Raw genomic sequence first — 21174 nt, 5'->3', positions numbered from 1 at the left:
GAAAAGGCTGTAATATATGAGAGAAAATATGTACTCTTCAAGAATAAGTAGTAATGTATGGAATGCATTTTCAACTCACTTGATTCTTTCCAGACACAGAACTGTTGTCACTTAAATGTGGGTTGAATTGGCCAAGCAAAGCACAGAGCTATCATTCAAGCCAGGAGGCTGCTGGATGCTTAGTAACCACATTTATCCTGATTGGGAAGGATTGGACAAATTCAACCCTCTTGCTCAGTGAGTGTTGTTTTTTTTCAAGGGTGTCAAGTACCTGCCTGGTGGGCAGCCCAGTGCTGTGGGATGGCTGCAGGTGGGTTGGATGCAAAGGAAAACATTTCACAGTTATTTAATATTTATTATGAGTAGATGCAAGAACTTTTGGGTTTTTTTCCCAATGAGAACAAACAGGCATTGGAATAATTTCTCCAGGGAAGAAAGTTGTGGAATCCCCAATACTGGACACTTTTAAGGTTGAGCTGAACTGGTTACTGTGCTTTTGCACAGTGTGCTTTTGCCAAGTAAGATTGGACCAGATGATGCCTGAGGTTTATTCCAGCCTGGTATTCTGTCATTCTGTGATTATGTGTTGCTGCAATGGAACTGTTGATCTAGAATTAACTTGCAGAGAGAAAATATGTCATGGAATTCAAATCCAAGCACTGGAAATTATCACATTTTAAAAATGCAAGGTAAGTGAGCAAGACAGCATGTATGGTGGTGCTTTTTAGCTCCTCAGAGCTTTATTACAGAATTACAGCATTGCTGATGTGGGAAGAAGCAGAGCCACCTAGAGCCCAGGGCTGTGTCCCATCATGTGTTGACTATCTTCAAGGGTGGAAAATACTTTTGTCCTTTCTGGGTAACCTGTGCCCAGTGCTGTTTTAACCAATCTCATAGTAAAAGGGATGTTCAGGTGAAGTTTGAGGTTTCTCATTTGTGTCCACTGCCTCTTATCCTGCCAGTAGGGGCTGCCTTTCCTAACACTTCTAGATAAGAACGAGGCCTTGGGAAAGGCATCTGCTGCTAACAAAGTAGTTAAAAGTCTGCTGCAGCTGGCAGTAAAAATGCATTGAAGATCATCAGCAGCTGCACACCCATTTACTGTGAATAAATGTTCCTTCTGTGTTCTGGTAGGAAGTTTCTATGCTGTTAAAAATCAGAGCATCATAGGATGGTACAGTTGCTACATTCACAATGCCAATGCCTTTATCTTCACCTGGAACAGTTCATGGTTAATGGACAGGACTGCTGTACACAGGAAACTCGGGTGAACTACTCAGTTTGGGAAACTTGGGACTGAGGACCAGGACTGAACATTTTTTTTATTGCAGAGTGTGGTGCAGTGATGTTAACAGTGATGTGCTTATAATTGTGTGTATTTGCTATTTATTTACTTGTTGAGTGTCATTGTGCTGCTTCTGAGTACATAACAAAATGAACACCAGGTGTGATGGATCATGGGTCACATATCAGAGCAAGAAGGGCCACAGTAATGGTTAACAGTCTGTGTTTCTGTACTGCACATGCCCTTGACTGCAGCAGCAATGATGTGAAAAGTTCAAAGAGCATTTCCGAGGCTCTGGCCCTTGCTCACACCCATGTTTGCCTCTGGAGTTTTTTAATCAGTTGCCAAGAGAAACTTCTCCACATGAACATAACAGATGCTGTTACCGGATTGTAATCGAGCCTTTGCATATTTTTGAGTGTGCTTAAACTTGACTAAAAATCCTTCTCAGAATAATGAAATGCATCTCAGTTCCACGTATCACTGTTGTTACAATCTGGACTGTGTTAGCTGCTTTGCCGTCACAACTGACTGACCTGGGGCATGGGTAGCTCAGCTTCCCTCCACAGGCCACAACTCCGCTTGCTCTGTTCCTAAGCTGTGGACACTGACCGGCACTGCCCGGCTGGGCCAGCTCCCAGAGCAGGGGGGGAAGTCTGTGCTGAGGTTGTTTGTGATGGCACATTCTTACTGCATCATGTATGGATGGAAATAATAGTTTCTGTCTCTCTTTTCTGCTATGATAAGTATCTATGATAAGCATTCTGTTACATGGTTTCATTCCCTTGACTCTTTCTGCCTGTACAGTTTCTCCTGTGGAAGCCTAAAGCCAGAAGGGAAAATAAGATAGATTTAATTTTTTTCTACTTTAGAAATGTGTATTTGCATTTCTCACATGTCCTTTGACTCATCTGGGCCTTGAGTGAGGCCTTAAAGCTGTGGTGCAGGGAGGCAGTAAATCCTGCATTATGGATATGAGCAGCACTTCAGAAAGTACTGCAGCCACAAGAGGCTGCTCCAGAGTTTCCATTGCCACTTGAAGCCTGTTAAAGAAGCAAAGTGCACAACCTGCTACTGACAACACAGCCACAGCCTTGCTGACAGCAGCTCAGTTGCTGCATGGAACTAATGGCTGCAAATATTTAAACTTTGTCATGCCAGAGGCCCCGAACATGATGCAGCGGTTGGGGGCCGATGGCTGCTCCTGACTGGTGCCAGCAATTCCACTGGTTCTTGGAAGCTGCTCTTACTGCCCTGAGCAGCAGGGACCAGAGTGAAAACACCAGAGGGAACTCAGAGGAAAATGAACTGCTGCAGCTGAATGCACCTGAGAATGAAACCATCCAAAGTTATCTTTTTAGCCTTTTTGTGTGCATATAGCCAGACAACATCTTGTATAAATTAGGCAATAAGTCAGTGTGAGCCTGCATCTTTGATTGCCATTTGTACTTGAAATTCAAACTTAAAATATTAACCTCTCATATTTTGGTTCTTTACCAAAATAAATTACTAAATTCTCTGCAATGGCCAAATGTTCTCTTCCTGAAGAGGCTGGTATGGAGCCTGATACAGAACACTGTGATATAAATATATTTATATGCTTATATATGTGTGTATTGGTGTGTATACAAGCATATATGTGCATCTGACTATATCTTTATTTATATTTACTGAATGTTGCTTCTGCTGCTGCAGCTTAAAATGTGGCTAAAAAGTAAATTTATACAGCAAACAGCAGTAACAACCCATCCACTTCTTCTACTGTCAGCAAACAGTGCTGGATTGCAGAACACCAAGCTGAAGAGCAGGCTTTAATTTAAAACCTGCCACATTAGTACTGGTAAGAACTTCTGTTCTGCTGTATATCACAACCCACTGATTGAATCATTTTAACCCTAGGACTCTTCAGTGCTGCAGAAGAATGCTGGCTTAGAGGAGGGGTCAGAACTGAATAAAACAGATTGAAGACCTTTGTATATATTGCAGCTCATGCTGAGAACTGAGCACAAAGAGGCAAAGCGAGAAACCTTGCCAAGCACCAGAGAAGGCATTTGCAAAAACACAGGGATGGCTCTTTACAGCAAGAAGCTATGGAATTATGAAGGAGTGTCAGAATTACAGAGCCATCAACACCCTTTGGCTCAGGTTACTCTCCTTACTGGACATGGCCAAATGAAGAAGAATCCAGTTTTAAGGAAGGCAAATCAGAAAATACTCTGGGGGGAAGAATAGATTTATTCTGTTTTAAGAAAGGACTGTGATCTAATTAACTCTGTTAACATTACTAATCTGTTAATACAAGTTTGAAAGTCACTTATAGGTTCACAGATATGTTATATATATACACATATAATCAGAATTATTTTCATATATATGATAATATAATTAAAAATTTAAGGTTAATAACCTTTCTTTATGTAAGTAATGGTAGGATTACTGCACTATCTCAGGAACTATTGCATCTTCAGGGAAGGCTGTCCTTTATTTTTTATTTTCCTTTATGTCCTAGGAACTGAAAGGCAAAAAAAAAATCCTTTTACAAGAGCTTTTACTTAGATATTTTACTGTTGTCTTAGAAGATCATCTGGTCAAACATTTTGGTTCATTTAGCACCATGTCTAGTTGTATCTTGAAAACTTCCAGTTGAAGGGACTCCACCATGTCCCTGGGGAGTTTATTCCAGGGATTTGTTATTATCACTGTAAAAAAATGTCTTATATTGAGATGAAATGCTCCCATTTTTTTCCAAGCAGTGCATGTACAAAGTCCATTAAATTAAGAAATGAAATTAAATTAATTGATGTTTCCCCAGTTTTCAGAGTAAGCAAGTTTGCTTTCAATATTGGTTATACGCAATTTGCCTACCATAATGCAAATGTTGGTAGCATTGAATTTGTATACAGCTGTAGCTTCAAATAGAACTGAAACATGCAGTTTCATGGTGTTAATTAACAAAAGCTGATGTATATCAGCATATCCTTTTGACTGTTGTTGTGATAACTTCAGACAAACCCACCTGCTAGGGCTTGGAAACATTTTTCTCACAGAGATTTTGTTTGTTTATGCACTGAGATGCTCTTTGGCTTACGCAGTGGGCTCAGCAGAAGACTGCAGCCCAGAGAAGACTGGGAGAGAGCACGGAACAAGCAGTGACTGAGCACCTCTATGGGAGCAGGATGCCTTAGCAGTGGTAGGTGCAGCCACTCTTAGGAGGTGACAGAGTTACGTGCAGTTGTCACCTTCATCACTGCTCCACAGGGAACAGCTGGAGCCACTGTCTCACTGTATGAAAGCACCAGTTCAAAGAACTTGCAGGAGGTTGCAGTCAGGTCTTGCACAACTCTGGCAGAAACATCTTTTTTCCCCCCTAACTGTTACTTTTTGGGATTCACTTGACTATAGGGTCAGTGAATTACAGTCTAGACTTCAAATATGAAACACTTAGGCTGCAGTCTCACAGAGCATTCATGTATTTGTATTTGCTCATGTAAACGCTCCCAGAGCTTCCTAGGACTAGAGATGGTGGGGAAAAGTTTTGAAATGTCCTTTGTTATGTGTAAAAGGAAGAGCTGGAGAAGCGTCATGAACTCAGTAGGGATGTATAAATAACATTTAGCCTTTGAACTGAGAGACACAAGTGCAAATCTCCAAGCGATGACAGAGGGTAAAGCACCATAAAGCAGAGCAAGGGAGAGGAGCAGGGCTGTGGAGTGACAAAGTGACACTGCAGTTCCAGGTGTGATTTTGTGCCTGCTCAGAAGTGACTGTTCCTCACCTCCAAAATTCAGATGCCAGCTCCTGCTGGACTCAGAACTCAGCCAGAAGTCTCTTGCTTTTACTTGCTGTGCTGTTTGTCCCTGGGGCTGCACAAAGTGGCACCTCTGGCATCTCCGCTTCTGTACCACCCTGCTGGGAAGAACCAAACTAAGCAAACTGAGAGAGGACAGTGACATCTCTCTGGAGCCAGTTATTGCCATTGCTGGTTTTCAGCAGAGAAGCAAATTATGTTTTGTAAATGTTTCATCTGGGTTCTGTTATAAAAGCAACAAACAGGCTTGTGCTGCTTTGAAGTGCCCTTGTGCTGTCTCCATTCCTTTTAAGTGAACCCAGATTTCCACACAGATGGTGACAGAAGATTGTTAGCACCTTTATGGAAAACTCCTCTGAAACCTGCACCAGATTTGTCCTCCTCAGGTTCAAATTTCCTAGGTTGCAATTAAGACGGGGCTTGGTTTCTTCTATTTTTTATCCCAGTTCAACTGAATTCAAAACCCACAAGTAAACAATTTCTTCATTCTTTTGAGGTAGTCCAAGGTCTTGAGAAACCCTAGGAAATAGTTAAGTGCTTTTGTTCATCCAGAAAAAAGAACATAAACTTTGTACAGTCTGAATGCTGGACTTCTGCTTCAGAATTTAGGATTCTGTGAAACCTCATTGGTTCTGTACATAATTAACTTCTCAAAAGCTTCACTCTTTTCTAGCAAGCAATGGACACTGACATAAATTAAAGAATCACAATCTCTGGGCTTAAATTCTGCTTCTCCCAGATTCGTCACAAAATTTAAGGCAACTTTTTTGTTATAATTTCTCATAAGAGAAAATCTTCACAGGTATATAAAAGTAAGTTCACTGTATATACTATTCCACCAAAAGTGTGCTTTTAAAGCTCTTTACTAAGTTTTCCAGTGTGGTGCATGTGTATATATTTATTTATTTATATTTATATATATTTAATTATATATATAAATGCACATGTATGTGTGTGTATATATAATTTTTTCTCTTAAGACATTTATAATTACTTTTTAGTAGGCATCAGATTTGCTTCAGCTAAATGCTAGTCAAGCTAAGAAACCTCATATTGAAGAGATATTTGCTAATGATTTGGAAAAAAACAAACAATCTGAATTGTTTGAAGTTTCTGGGGCTATCATCTGAGCCATTTCAGTTCAAAAAGCTTTTCAAAAATGCATCCATTCTATTTCTCTGTCCAAGTCTAAAGAATACACATAACAAATTTCAGAAACAGATGGATTATCAACATACTCAAGTTTTTTGTTTCAAGACTTGGATGATTATTTGCATGAGTCTTCCTCAAGGTATTTGGCAAGAACACGTTCATCCTTGAGACCCTCTTGACATCTATTTGGGAACATTTGCTGTGTGAGTCATGCACATATGTAAGTGCAGTTAGTTTTAAGTGCTTATTTTGAGAGAGAAAAGGAAATCTATGCAGTCTTGCTGAATCCATAAAATTACATGCATTCTATACAAGGACACAAGACACAAGTGTTTATTAAAATAAAAAGCTTTAATGCTTTTGCATTTAAAAGATTTAGCAGAAAATAATTGCTACAAACATGCTACAACATATATGTTCAAAAAAGTTTTCAGTGCTTTCTTTCAAAGTTCAGCATTTTGGCAAAAATAAGTTTTTCTGTATATACTTCAAAACTTGGCTATCATAATACTGATATAAAATACTTCATGTAGAGTAAAGTCAGGTGCATAAAATACATTAAATAATAAAACATACTGTTTGCATAAACATTTAAAGTATAAATTTCATTAGATAACATGCAAATACTGCAATATTTTAAATGGCACTTAAATATAGATACTGGGATTCTTTATATTTTGCATCCAATATGAGATTCTGAAATGTACAAAACTATAAAAAGAACACATCTCTTCACTGAAGTCAGGTACTAGCATAGAGCTTGATTGTCATTTTACAAGAAGTGAGCCCAAAGTCCTGCAAGTCCTCACTAGTCCAAGGAAAGATGTCTAGTGAAATAGGCCCAGGGCTAGTTAGCTTTCTTCATAATAAAATATGAAAGCATATTTACATGAGAATAAACTCTTAAATTTTTGGTAGGGTAATTAAGTAGCAGCAATCTGTTTCTTCCAAAAATGATGTTTAAAATAGGTGCATGCTTTCTTTGTCACTGATATGCATCTGAATAATATAAAATTAGCATTCTTCAGTAAACTCAAAACACTGTTTAGTTAATGGCTGAAAAAACCCTATAAGATCCCTTCTCCTCAAAATCATAAATCCATAATGTCAGAGCCTTCCAGAGCATATTTATGTTGTTTCCAAGATCCATGGAAAACAATCTAATTGTGCTGAAACAGTCATCTGACTAGTTATGAGTAAGAGAATAATCTTTTCACATTATTCAAATACTTTTAGTCCTTCATTGAAAAATGTTAAGTCCATCAAATCTTGCACGTTTTTTCTTTTCTCGTTCAGTGATCAACAAGTCCAAAAGTCCTTCACAATACAAATGCCCCAGTGCTGGTGCATATTTCCCAAGCAGTTACAGGCAGTATCTCAATGCTGATGCCAAGGTGAATAGAAGACTTATGAACAGGGAGTGCAGAGCAGACACCTCTTGAGCAGAAGCAGAAGAAATGCTAAATGAAACTTGTACTTGGGATGCAATTAGAGCTGACAGTGGCACGTGTGATGCTAATGTTGGGCTGTCCGAATTGATCAGAGACTCAATCTTTTCTGCCTCTTTATTGCAGGCTTCAATCTAGAGGAGGGAAAAAAAAATTATTATTTCTCTTTTTACCATGGAAAATGCCAATGCAAAAATATTCCCATCACCACATAAGATTTCATATCTCTGGGGAGTACTTGGAAAACAGATCAGAGGTCTCATCATAGACTTTGGTACTATGAAAACTCCTGTGGAAGCCCTGAGCAGTAGAAAAGGAAAAGGAAGGAAGCTAGATACAAGTTAGTGTGGGTTGATATGTTTTGAATGTTGATGCAAAAAAGCCCCCAGTGAATGATCACTAAAGAAAGTGCCTCTGAAACTGAGGACTTCCTTCCTGATTGACCAACTTACTTCCTTGAAGTCTGCAATGGTGGAAAAATCCAGATTTTCTCCTTCCTGGGATTTTTCTTCCAAATGAGAGATAACTGATTTTGTTTATGGGAAAGGGAGAGAAGAACGGAAGTAACAGAACCTGGGAAACCGCAGGTTTCCATTCCCCCACTGACAAGATGATATTAATGAATTTCTGTTAGGAAATTAATTTTTTCCACTTCATTTTCTACTGCACCCTAGAAAGGAATTTAGTTTAATAAGTCTCTTAAAAAGCATTGGAAACTGCCTCTGGTGAAGTTTAAACTTGAAAAACTTAATATCTGGAGGTCCAAAGCTTTGAAAGTTGAAGAGTGTCTAGCTCAGCAATGGGTGCCACCAATGAGGTAAGCTGTGGTGGCCTCTGATTTTGGAGTTTTCCTTCCCCCAGGAATCTGACAGCACCTGCTGCAGATGGAGTGAGAGCTGACCAGGCTGGCAAGACTTTCTTTTCTAAGTCATGGAAACATTTTGGGCTATTTCTGCTAGAGAAGGAGACAAGTTGAAGCTGAGTTGGACATAACAGAGCATGAGCAATCAAATTACACACAACATATCTGCCTGAGAAACAAGCACCATGCTACACGTACAAAAGTGAAGGAAATTAATGCTGGGTAAATAAAATAACAACATCATCTACCTGCAATGGTTTGGGGTTCTGATCCACAGGAATGATGAGAATCACAATTTCAGATTCTATGCTTAAGTATCCAAACACATCACACTGTGGCACTGACACATGCAGGCGGATTTTTTCAAGTATGTCAAGTACTGTTATTGGCTTTTTATTTGTTACCTGGAGGAGAAAAAGAACTCTGTGGATGAAGTGATATTATGGAAAATTCTCCTCCTCAGTTTTATAACATTATGTCATGCCAGAAAATGGGTTTCAGCCATTAAACTACTCCGTTCCAAACTCTACTCTAAATGCTAGCAAAAGACCTAAACGATTCCATGCTTCTAAAACATCATTCTAAGAAATGATTCACTGATTCTAAAAAAACCTGAAAACCAACCCCTCCAAAAATGTAAAAGAATTAAAAATAAAAGCAAAAAAAGGAAAAAGTGAAGGAAAGAAAGAAAGAAAGAGGGAAATTATTTACTTCTTATATTGTGTGATTTTGATATGTGTTGTCCATCTTCACGGTTTGTGTGTCTGTGTATCACATACCTCAAAATAATAACTGGTTATCTGTTACAGTGGTTTGTGCTCCCACACTGGAAAACAAGAGGCAGAGCAGCTCTAGATTTATAGAACTCTGCAGTATTTGAAGCAGCTTTTTCTCACATGAACCAGCTGCCTGAACTAAAAGAGGCAGACATTACAATCCAGGGATTAGGGTGCTTAGTCGGTGAGAGTAGTTATCACCAACTACTTGAGTAAGACCAATACATTTCTTCAACTAGAAAGGCTTCTATCAGAAACCAAAAATTCACGGTCACATGCTGTAATGTATGAACTGAGAAGCTGCAGTAGCCACTGTGTCCCTCGTGCCATTAGAGATGGCAACTGGACACCACTCCAGGATGCTGTCATGACCCAACAGACACAGTTATTCAGCAAAATTGGTCAACACACATACACAGCACCTACAAACACAAAATCGCTGACAGGAAAGCAGTAGAATCATAGATGCTGTTTCCATATAATTTGTCTGCATTATTACAAGTCAAAAACTGCAAACTGCAGTATTACAAACTGCAAACCTGAGTCTGCTTGTTTGTGTCTACTCTAATTCTGTTTTGCTTTGCATTGTAATTCAATTTATGACTCAGATAAAGAAATAAAGGAAAGTATAAGCAGTACAAGGAAAAAAACCCCATCACAAATAACAACTAAAAAATAATGGTTTTTATAACATGTTAACCTTTCAGGAGGAAGTGCACTCTAATTTGACTTTTCATATACCATTTTACATTAGGCATGATTGAACTGTTTACCCTTGCAAAATTATCCAGCTTGTCTTTGTCATATAAGATTCTCAGCATTCCAGCACATAGTGGACAGCAGGCTCCTATGTGAATTAAAGAAATCTCAGTAATAAAAACAAGTAGTCTTTTCACTTTTAAGTAAGCAAGAGTCAAAATTTGAATATTAACTAAGCATGAAAATAGCAAAATTACCAAAACAAAGTAAATGTTTCAATTTGACAGCAGAATTGCACAGTTCTAATATTATTTTAATATTGAAAACATTTATAATGCAAAATCTGTCCCCTTTTCACACACTTTTACTACTATCAGCATGAAGCAACAAAATGAACTTTCACTCTTTTTAAGATCCTTCATTATTGTAAGCTAAAAACTGGAGGCACTGTGTGTACCACAAGATTTTGTATGGATGCATGCATATCGCCTACAGAACTGAAGGATTTCAAGAGCTGATATAGCTAGGACATGACAGAAGCTTTATGCACATTGCAAGCATTAGTTTCTGCACTTACACCATGTTGGAGAGTAAAACCTTTAGATAACAAGGGAGAAAAAGTGCTTTTCTAACAGATGTTTCTCCTACTGGTTTTCCTCATCATGTTAGAAACCAAAGGAATAATATTTCAACTCTCTATCCATGGCTGTGTATTAAATCCACTCACCAACTTCTATGTAATTCACATTCACAGAGTGACATTTACAGTACTAAATGTGATTACAAAGCACAAAGACCTTTTTCAAAGGGGGCAAGAAAGGAGGAAAATAAATAAAACTTTCATTTTAAGAACAGAGCTTTTCTTGCTCTGTGCATTACCTGTGATTAGTTGTTGCTTCATAAAGGAAGCACTTGTGGAAACAATAAAAAATTGGTTCAAACCAGCACACTGCAAACCTACTCCTGCTGTCTTCCACAGTACAGTGAATACATGTGGTATTTTACTCTGTCTCCTAACTAACTAAATACCATCTTTGCCCTTCTGGGAACCCGATGCTGATGACAGCTCAGCATTCCAATGTGGTATCTGTGCTGCCACTTCTAAAAAATTACTTACCAGATTCCTAGAAGCATCCTACCCTGGACACCACAGAGCTCATTCGTTTCTACCACACTCATCCCAGCTGCCAGTCTCTAAGAGACTGAAGGAGCACCCCCCTACAGCCAAGGGCTTTCCAATTCAGGTTTACTTATCTGAGTCCTGATACTGGCTGGTTCTAGCCCTAAGCAGAGCCATCGCTTTACGCTTTATGCTTTCCATTCACACAACACGTTAAAGCCTGTTTTATTCCAAGCATGGCCCTGGAGAACTGTGCCCTGTCTGCGGTGCGCGGCCCACCTGGCGCCAGGACGGGTTTGCAGGCGGCGGCAGAGGGCTGGGGACAGCTGACGAAGGCGCACTCCGAGTGGGAGCCGCGGCTGGAGAGCGCGCCCACGGCCTGGCAGGGCCCCGGGTAGTCCACGGCCACGCGGTCGGCGAAGGCGGCGCAGACGCTGCCGTACGTGTCCCCGTTGTGCCCGCACACGGGCTCCAGCGACCTGCAGAAGGGCTGGAACACACGGCAGGCCTGCAGCCGCGCCGCACCAACTGCCAAGGCGCTTCCACACCAGGAAAGGCAAAGTTAATGGGAACTCACTGCTAATAATGCCAAACCTTTGCAAAGGCAGGAAATCCAGAGGAAGTAACCTGCCAGTTTATGAATGGGCCATAAATGAAAAGGTAAGTACTTCAAGAAGGTGACAGAGTCTGAGAAATGCACAATAAAACATATTTCAGAAACGAAAAACTTTTGTTCTGTGCAATGCTTAAATAAAATGACCATATTTAAATTAACCTATGAAATAAATTCAAATAATTATAATTTCACTATAACTTAAATTATTCTACTAATAATTAAACAACTCATTAGTAATTTATTAATTCATCTTAGTGTGGCTTTGTGTGCTTAAAATTTAGTGGGCGTGCACATGTGTTTCTAACACATTCTTGTATATTTTTATATACCACTTATTTACCTATATTACTTATATCTGTGTATATGTTATTGTAAGGTGACAGAACCACCTTGTCTAACACCACCGTAGAGAGCAGCGGGATGCAAAACCTAAACCTAATTTTAATCCTTCTCAAGGATTAATATGAAGACTAATCCAATGCAGACTAACTAGAAAATTATTACAGACTGCCTAGTATGTAAATAGATCCTGAGCAAAGAACTTGGTAAACATGGGGCACAATCACACAAAAAGCTAAAAGACTTTGTGTGACTGGGCAATATTTTATATTTCAACAAGTTAAAATTGGTAAGAAGCATTTAAGTGACCAAGGAACTGCACTAATTACTGCAAACACACCTTAGCGTGCAAGCTTTAACAATATATATAGGAAGATAAAAATATCAAGAGTATTACCCCCAAGAAAGCATAAGTAGAGCTTTTGATTGGCTTTGAGACAACTGTTAAATAAAGCAGAGAAACACCTGACAAAATTCTGAAGACTGTGACATTATTTTTACACTAGTTAAAAAAAAGTTTTTACTACTTTTTGTTAGCTATAAACCCCAAAAACAATACTTAAAAAAGACCCAAACAAGCAAACAATATTTAAAAAAATAAAAATAAAAATTATTAAGTTGAACACCAAGGAACAAAGAAGATTTGATACTTATTGCCAGAACCACTTCCTACCTGGCAAGGTCCTCGGTATGCCAAAGTTTTTCCTTTTTGGTACAAGGTACACAAGTTAGTGTATTCCACATTGTCTGTGTCACAAACAGGATCCCGTGTCTGGTCACAATTTAACTGCCTTGGCACACATTCATGCTGGCTGCATTCAAACTTCTCAAAACTGGTCAAGCACACTTGTTTCTTTGGTATGCACCTGCAGAAAGTCATAATAATTTGATGTCATGTCATGGGATTATTTTGGTTTTAATTCTCAAAAATTGAGGGAAACTTATTTTCAGTGAAATTTTCTCCAGTCCTTTAGACTGGAGAAGCCACAGGAAATACAAGCAGTAGAACACTCTGATTAGCCCTTTCCAGGTCTCATCACAAAGCTGGAAGTTTCACACCATGTTTACTCAATGTATGTCAACACAACTGCAGTTTCCACTAACATTTATCTTTTACCAGGTATTTTTCAATGGATTATTGACAAAGGCTTGGATAAACTTCTTACCTACCCCCTTACTTCATTTTGTAAATGAATATTTAAGAACAGCTAGGCTACAGAAAACATGGAAACAGCATTACAGAGGTCTAGACTCACCCTTCGCTGAGAAAAGGGTGAAAACAAGACCTACAAGATTATATGGTTTCAGTTACAACTATCTAATTGGATTCTAGCTTTGGAGGTTTGGGATATTGTACAGCATCCCACCTATAGGATGACTGCAAACAAACAGAAAAATCTCGTATTTACACCTTCTTCGCATCCATTTCTCTGCAGCCTTCACAGACAAGTACAGACAGAAAACCAGCACAATTTTTTTCCCCTTTGTATTAAACATGTACCTTCCATGATCTTAGCTGCAAAGCATTTGGCATAGGCCCTGCAAAGGCATCCCTCTGCTAGAGGAATGCCAGCCAATGCAGCCTGCTGAGCAGGCTGATGAAAGCTCTCACGGCTCTCTGGACAACTCCCTCCTTCCATAAATCACAGCAGTGCTGCCACCACTGAATAATGCACAATAACTCCTTATTCTCTCTGAGTGCTGCACTCCCATGCATTACAGACATGCCTTTGGTACTATGGAAGGCTTGGAAATTCTGAGATTTAAACACTTCACAAGTGGAGTGTAAGATCCTAAACACATTCCAAGTGCATCAGGAGCACCTTCAGATGAGCATGTTCAGTTTGAGCTACATTATCAAACTGACCCAGAAAAAAGTATTGTGTACAGTCCTTTACTGAAACTACAAGTTGAGGTTCTAAGTATAATAGTATTTTGAGAAAATGGAAAGCCTCTACATTTCAAACATAAAAAGTAAAAAATGTTTATCCACAATGCAGCTTTGAAATTCCAATTTTGAATGCCATTATGGCTGTAACAGCTACAAAACAACAGCGTTTTCTCAGTGTTTTTCTCCATCATGGCATTTCAAGTGCAGAAAAAAGAAAAAACCCTAAAATTGCTACAATCACTTTTCATGAAAGCACAATATTACACAACTTATTTTGATGGTTTTCTTTCAAAACAGAAAAACGCACTAATTCAAAGAAAACTGCAATATTGCACAACACTGGGAAAATTGAAGACAGAGACCAATATTGTGAGCCACAGACTTTGATCACTGTACGAAAGGTCAAATTTTTTGTTTTGCCTGACACTAGTACAAAGCATATTTTTGTTTTAATATATATTTGTCTATGCAGATTTTCCTTTATTGATATTGAAAAACCAGAGATTGTACAGACATAGTTTTCACAAGATTTCAGTTTAAGAAAAAAAGGGTGATTGATATTTTCCTATTTCAGAGACAAAAAGCACAGATTACTGACTGAATAAGCAAGAGTGACTCCAAGTCTTGAATTCGGATGTGGGTCTTCTTAGTAAACTAGTAAAAGAAGGTGTGAAACTAAGAAGTAAAATGGCAGTTATTGCCATTTTGACAAAACCTGATTCTCCCACTTTTGAAAATGTATGTGAAGTCTCCTTTATTGCTGAACCAAGATCTGCATAATGAATTCAATTGGCATAGCACTACAAAACTGGAATCAAGAACTGGCAGTTATTACAGTCCAGTATTACTAACTATGATAAATAAAAAGCAGCTACTTCAAACAGTTATTTTTATTGGACTAGGCCCAAAGTAGAATGCTACAATATACAACACATTCAAAGAACACGTAAATCTGCTTTATGAGCAGATGAAGCCAAAGAAAAACTGAGAAACATATTCTGCTTTTACCTTTGATTTTTATTACAAGGGTTTGGGTTGCAAGGATCCTTGGAAATACACGATCCAAACTCAAACTGGTTGTCCTGGAGCCCAACGCAGCGAGCTATGCATGCGCTGGGATACGTGCGCCCGTTCTGGCCACAGACTGGGACAAACTGGTCCACACAGTTACAGGGCAGACCTGCAGGAGCAACATAGAACAGGGACTGGGTGCACACTCATTTTCCACGACACGAGATACAAAAGGAATCACTGAGGCATCTCTGCCTTCAGCCCCTTTCTCCCACCTGTCATTTAGCAATGCTGGATCACAAGCAGCAGGAAGGGAAGTTTGTGTCCTGCCCCTTTGCTCATTCTACTCAGCTTTCTCCATTTTTCCCCTAAACTCCTTACCTCTCATCCCTAGTGCACTCTTTCTCTACTTATTTTTAGGTATTACTTGAGGCTTTATTTCTCAGTATTGATTTTTTTCCTGCAGAGCAGGTTGGACATGAGAAAAAAAAATAGTTAAAAAACCAGAGTAATAACAAATTATCGGGTGCCCTCCATTAGTACTGCAGAAAGAATTTAGTTGATAATTCCTGCTCTAAAAATACTCAACTTGGAATTTTCATGGTTTGGAAAGTTACCTGTAAACTTCCGACGTTCATCCTCTGAGCTGTGCTCAGATAGACACTGACGTGTGGAACAAATCAAGTTTCCAGCAAAACAGGAACAGACATTGCAATCTATATTAAAGGACGTTCCATGGCCTTTAAATAAATAAATACATACAATTAATGCAAATACACCCAAAGACTACATATTCATATACACTACATAGATATTACATTCCCATTAATTGCTTCTGTAATTTCTCTTTTCAGTATATTTTCCCACTGAAATTTCCATCTTTTTTTTTCAACAGATTTCAAGTTTTGCTTTATTCACTTACAGGAAAAGTCTGTTCACATGTGGTTTTGATTAATTAGTTAACCACAGAAGCAAGGACTTAGTCCTTTCAAAGCCTGTATAAATTAGGTTTTCTGTTTGTTTTTTTTTTTTTTAAGAATAATAAATCCTGGCTAGCAAGTTTCATGTTTTCTTAAAGGTAAAGCTTATGTAAAGACACATTCTTCTAAATTAAATTTACATATGCCTCCTAAACTTTTAGTCTCACACATAAAGCACAATTTGTATGTGTTTGTCATGAGGTAAAAGTGCCAATGCTTCATTCCAGCCTTCATTGAATTGGAATGTATTTTATAAGTCAGTAACATTTTAACACCTGAATCTAAGAATCAAACTGCAAACTTAGGGGATTTTTCTTCAATTTAGCAACTCCAGTTTGGTCTTCTGAACTGGCCATATGACTGCCCTTCACTGTGATGTGTGTTTTGTATCAAATCAATTCATGTTGATGACAGACTCTGATCTATCCATAACCAAGCTGGTTATCAAAGACTACCAACAAGTACACAGCTCTTAAGGAAAACATAATAGTAATTACCTTACAGAATAAGGTAATTCCCTCTCATCTCTTTTCAAAGGGTTGAGATTGAGAATTAGAATTTTAAAGAAAATATTACACAGGCACAAGGAAACCCCTCAGCACTGCAGCAATTCAGAAGAGGTGCTCAGAGACAAATGAGGGCAGAACAAGAGGGAGTGGGAGAGAAAGCCTCTGTAGCACAAAAAGCTCTCTACACCACAGTACTACTCAAAGGAGCAAAGAATTTGCCAGTAGGGAAGAAAAGCTTAGAAGGTAATGCCAAACACAGGATCTCAGGTGATTCTTCAGAGTACCAGAGATCCAGTACTTAGGATCCACCTGAAAACTGTGCAGGGCTATTGTCTTTCACTGTCAAAGAGTGCACACAGCAACCTCTCCTCATCAGTCATCATTTCATTGGCTGGAGTCAACCCACAACACAGAAAACCCCAGCATCACTCAAAACAGAGTTGTTCAGAGTTGTTTTCTTTATAGAGAATGGTTTTAAAAAACACAGTTCAGATGTTATGTCTAAACCCTGGCTTTTTATGACTGACATATAAACCAATGAAATGAAGTTACTGCAAAATATTTACATGGTGACCATAAACATTTAATTCTTTGCTTTCAATGCATCATCTAGCAAATTTGGAACTCAGTAATTTCTATTTTTTATTACATAATAGCTAGAGTCTTAATCATCACAAACACTTCATAAGTCACTATGGCAAAAGAGGAAGCTGTTTAGTTTTGGGGTTGTGGTAGTTTGTTTGTTTTTAATTGGACAGCACTTACTGGATACCTACAGCTACACATATTATGTTCCCAGAACAAGTGAGATCTGTACACTGTGAAACCATAAAATACAAATACAGCATCCAATATCTTTGTGATTATTTTCACAAATAAATCTGAAAAACTGCCAGTTGGATAGAATGGTCCATAAAAAGTTACAGTCATCATTTAAAAACTGCATTTGTTAAGAACTGTATCTTAAAAGTATCCACTTTCACAAGATATTTTCTACAACTGCCCATCAAATATATTTTTAATGTTAAGATGTTTTCATTGTTCTGCTTCCATGATCAAATAGTACCGACTCCGAAAAAAAAAAAAAATCCAAAACCCAAAAGAAAAGTTTTAAGTGTGTTTGGCTGCCTTTTATCTTCTTTGGACAAACAACAACAAAAAAAGAGATTCCAAAATCCCCCATTCCATTCCCTGGAATACTGCAGGCAGACTTTCCTGAGTGATGAAAATAATATCCCAATTTCCTGCTCTTTTGTGACTTAGGGTTTGGTTCCCAATCTGACAATTATGTTTGTGACAAATGAAAATACAGCAAGTGCCTTGCTTCTTAAGTTTTACTTAGTGTGAAAATAACTCATATAACGGTAAAAAAGAAACCTCAGTTATTTTGGACCTATGAGATATTTTTACTTTCCTTTAGTCTTGACAGTATTTTAAAGGGGCTGATTTACAGACACTAAACAATGTGCAGTGCTGAGATATGTAACTGTTCACTAGCAGAATATCTCTTGCTTGCTGATTCAAAGACACCAAATTCAGACAGGTCACAGCTCAGCACAGACTCCACTTTATATGCAAGACCTTTCTTAAGTTTTCTCCTGCCTTAATAGAAGCTCTTTATTTTGTTTTCTTTTCCCAAGATTATAATGCCAGTTTGCATGACAAAAATACCCATTTAAAGGTCTCAAGTGAAGAGTAAATCTGAAAATAAATCAATATAGTTTTCTAAGAAGCATCACCTGTCACATCTCCTTGAACTCCTTTGACAGTCAGATTAGGTAGAACCCAATAAATCCTTGTTACCTATGCCAATTTAAACTCTAATTAGGGAGCTGCCATGGTGAGGAAGATTTAAAAAAACCACAGTGTTCAATACACCTTCATCATCATCATGTATTTGCTTACATGTTTATTTTTGGCATATATTAGCCTCATGGATAGATATCTTAAACTATAATTCTTATTTAACATTGAGATTGTGCAAAACTTATTAGAGGCTGTTTAGTGGAAGAGCCAAAGAAAAGGAAATTAATCAAGATGATGAAGGAGATTAATTAAGATGAATCAAGCAGGAAGATGTGTGGGAAAACAAAGGGAAGAGGGGAAAAGGGAATGGTTCAATGTAGGCAGGTATCTGGACAGTATGCCCTTCCCACTGAACCCTACACTTGATCACAACAACCTATCCTATATTTTTATCCAATTGTATTTTTACACTTTGAAGATGTGTGCTTCCTACTCTGAATATGTGCATGAGTACTAACAAAACTTAAGGTGAATGAATCAGCAAGTAGGGAAAGAGGTCTTTGTGCCAACCACTGGAGTGGAAACACAAACCTTGGGAATTTGCGGGTCCAGATACCACAGGCCACTGGAAGGAAGAAAAAAGCCCACAACAAAGCCAAAACAACCCCTTACCAATCATTTGGAGCTAGTAAGAAAACCATCCTATGCTAAAAAGAAATGGTGCACTGAGAACACCCTTCACACAGGACTGGGATTGAGACAGGCACAGCTCAGTACTGATTTCAACAGTGGAACCCTCCAGCATATGTAAGACTTAACCCAGTATGAAAGACAGGGATGCAACCATCAGTTTCTGTATTTTCTGATAAACTCTGAATTCAGATCCTCTGTGTCTTCTCACGTAGCTCAAAATTCCTTAGGTAAGGAGCAGGTGCAGGATGCATCACTGCTCTCTGTTACTTACTTTTTCTTTGTCCTCCAACAATGCATGATTTCTGGAGGTCAACACAACGCATTTCCATACAGTTCTCCAGCAAGCCACTGTGTCCACAGGTACAAATCTTGTAGCAGCCAACATCACCAGCTGAGGATGGAACTTGGATAAGCGTACCTCGTCGGACAACAAAATCCGAGGCTTCTCCCAGTTTGCAGCCTGCATGAAAGGAAAAATTTTAGCTCATAAATGGTAAACATGTGGGCAAGTGCCATTACTGAAATGAATTTCTACACTGACTTGCAAAAAACATAAAGTGTTCTTGAGCAGCCTTACTCTTGCCCTTACATTCACCCATTTCCTCCAGGCAACAAGCAGCAAAAATACAAGATAGCTGCTTAAGACAAAGTTGTGAAGTGCCATGTTACTTTTGAGAAACAGACATGAAATTACAGTAATTCTCATGTATTTTAATTTTCCAGCTCTGTAGTAGTATGAAACATGTTATGTGAAAAATACTACACATGCTTCATCCTCTCCAATACAGAATTTGAATTAAAGGGTCTCACAAGCAAAGCCCAGTTGTTTGCCTTCTCTGGCATATTTCACTGTGCCTTTCTTCTCTACTTGTAGCTCTTAAGTTAACACTGAAAGATTTTTACAAGACACGTGAGGAGGGGAAAAAGGGAGAAAAAGCAGGAAAAGTAGATTTAAAAAAGAAAGACTGGAAAAAAAAGAAAAAAGAAATGAAAAATTGCAAGGAAAAATAATGTCCTAGGTTGACGATATGATGCTTTTACCCCCAATTGTCTCGTTCTCTTATGCTGAATAATAAGCTTTGCACCTTTAAGACTTGTTGCAGAGAGTGAAGGGGAGAGAGAAGAAGTGCACAGTTTTTTTTTCCAGACACTGGGCCTGCGACATTCCCAGCACCAGAGGGACTGATCAGAGACTGAGTGAGCTGAGCTGCAACCCGGGGATGGGGTTTTCTCAGTTTCTCATCTCTTTTGGAGCAGCAAAGGGTTTTATTGGTTAATATTGTTTAGGTTTTCTAGTTTAATAAACAGCTTTTTCCAATTTTCTCCAAGGAGGTATCTTCTCCCGGACCGGTTGGGGGGAGGGGCCGATTGAATTTGCTTTCCTACCAGAGCCCCTTTGGGGATTCTCTCCCAAATTTGCTCTGAACCAGGACAAATACATCTTCCAAGTTTTCTCCACATCACAGATGTGCATGGTACCAAGTCTGGATTTACAGTGTTTATATCATCTGAGAAGACAATCTCTGCCACTGCCATTTCCCTCAAGCGTTGAATCCCTTGTTCTATGGTTTTCCACTGGGTTTGCTGCATAGAGATCGTCTGCACACAGGTATCTTTGTGCTACACTTCCTAGGACGTGTGCCCAGAGGCTGTGAGGGTTAGCCCCCCTCATCATTCCTTGGTCAATGACAGGATCCTGTGACAGGGATCCCAAATACCTGGCTTCAGTACCATCCAGAATTGTTGACTCGCCTGTAGCATCCCAGAGACAGACCAGCCAACTAATTACGGATTCATCAGGTGGTCGGGTGTAATCCTTCCGCAGGCCACGTAGGTCCTTCAGGGAATAGGACTCAATATTGGCTTCTGATGCTGTGTCAGTTGTGTTAACTTTGGCTTTTGTATCAGTTGCTGTTGAGGGTCCTTCCCCTGGATCATCATCGTCAGTCACTGGCCAATTGGTTTTGCTTGTGTGTATTTTTCCTGCAGCAACTGCCAGTGGCTTATGCTCACCATCTGGTTTAGCTGCTGGCTTCGAGCCTGGGGTGTTGGCTGCAGCCTGAGTGGCTGTGGTAGCTGCTGCTTTATCTCCGTGCTCCCCTGCCTCCGTCTGCTGCCCTACAGTATCTAACAGAATGTGATAAGCATAGGCCAGGGCCCAGATTATTGCAATTAGCCTTTTCTCCTTAGAATCATCATGGCACTTCTCTTTTAGGCATTTCCCCACCTCAGCTAGGTT

General features: G+C 39.0%; 1 protein-coding gene across 6 annotated transcripts in view; it reads right to left on the bottom strand.

The window, feature by feature from the left end:
• Nucleotides 1–6577: 6577 nt before the first annotated feature.
• The window catches only part of RECK (reversion inducing cysteine rich protein with kazal motifs), a 50958-nt gene continuing 36361 nt past the window's right edge, over nucleotides 6578–21174 (bottom strand). For all 6 annotated transcript variants that reach the window (XM_074542284.1, XM_026799829.2, XM_014275822.3 and 3 more), the window contains 8 exons: nucleotides 19207–19395; nucleotides 15625–15747; nucleotides 15005–15176; nucleotides 12779–12971; nucleotides 11430–11640; nucleotides 10105–10178; nucleotides 8804–8959; nucleotides 6578–7827 (listed from right to left, as the gene is read on the bottom strand). In XM_074542284.1, the coding sequence (XP_074398385.1) occupies nucleotides 7609–7827; nucleotides 8804–8959; nucleotides 10105–10178; nucleotides 11430–11640; nucleotides 12779–12971; nucleotides 15005–15176; nucleotides 15625–15747; nucleotides 19207–19395 (1337 nt within the window). In that variant the 3' untranslated portion in view covers nucleotides 6578–7608. The remainder of the gene's footprint in view (nucleotides 7828–8803; nucleotides 8960–10104; nucleotides 10179–11429; nucleotides 11641–12778; nucleotides 12972–15004; nucleotides 15177–15624; nucleotides 15748–19206; nucleotides 19396–21174) is intronic.

Source organism: Zonotrichia albicollis, chromosome 1 (genome assembly GCF_047830755.1).
Source record: "Zonotrichia albicollis isolate bZonAlb1 chromosome 1, bZonAlb1.hap1, whole genome shotgun sequence".
In the NCBI taxonomy this organism is placed as follows: domain Eukaryota; kingdom Metazoa; phylum Chordata; class Aves; order Passeriformes; family Passerellidae; genus Zonotrichia; species Zonotrichia albicollis.
This window is presented reverse-complemented; position numbering and strand designations above follow the sequence as displayed.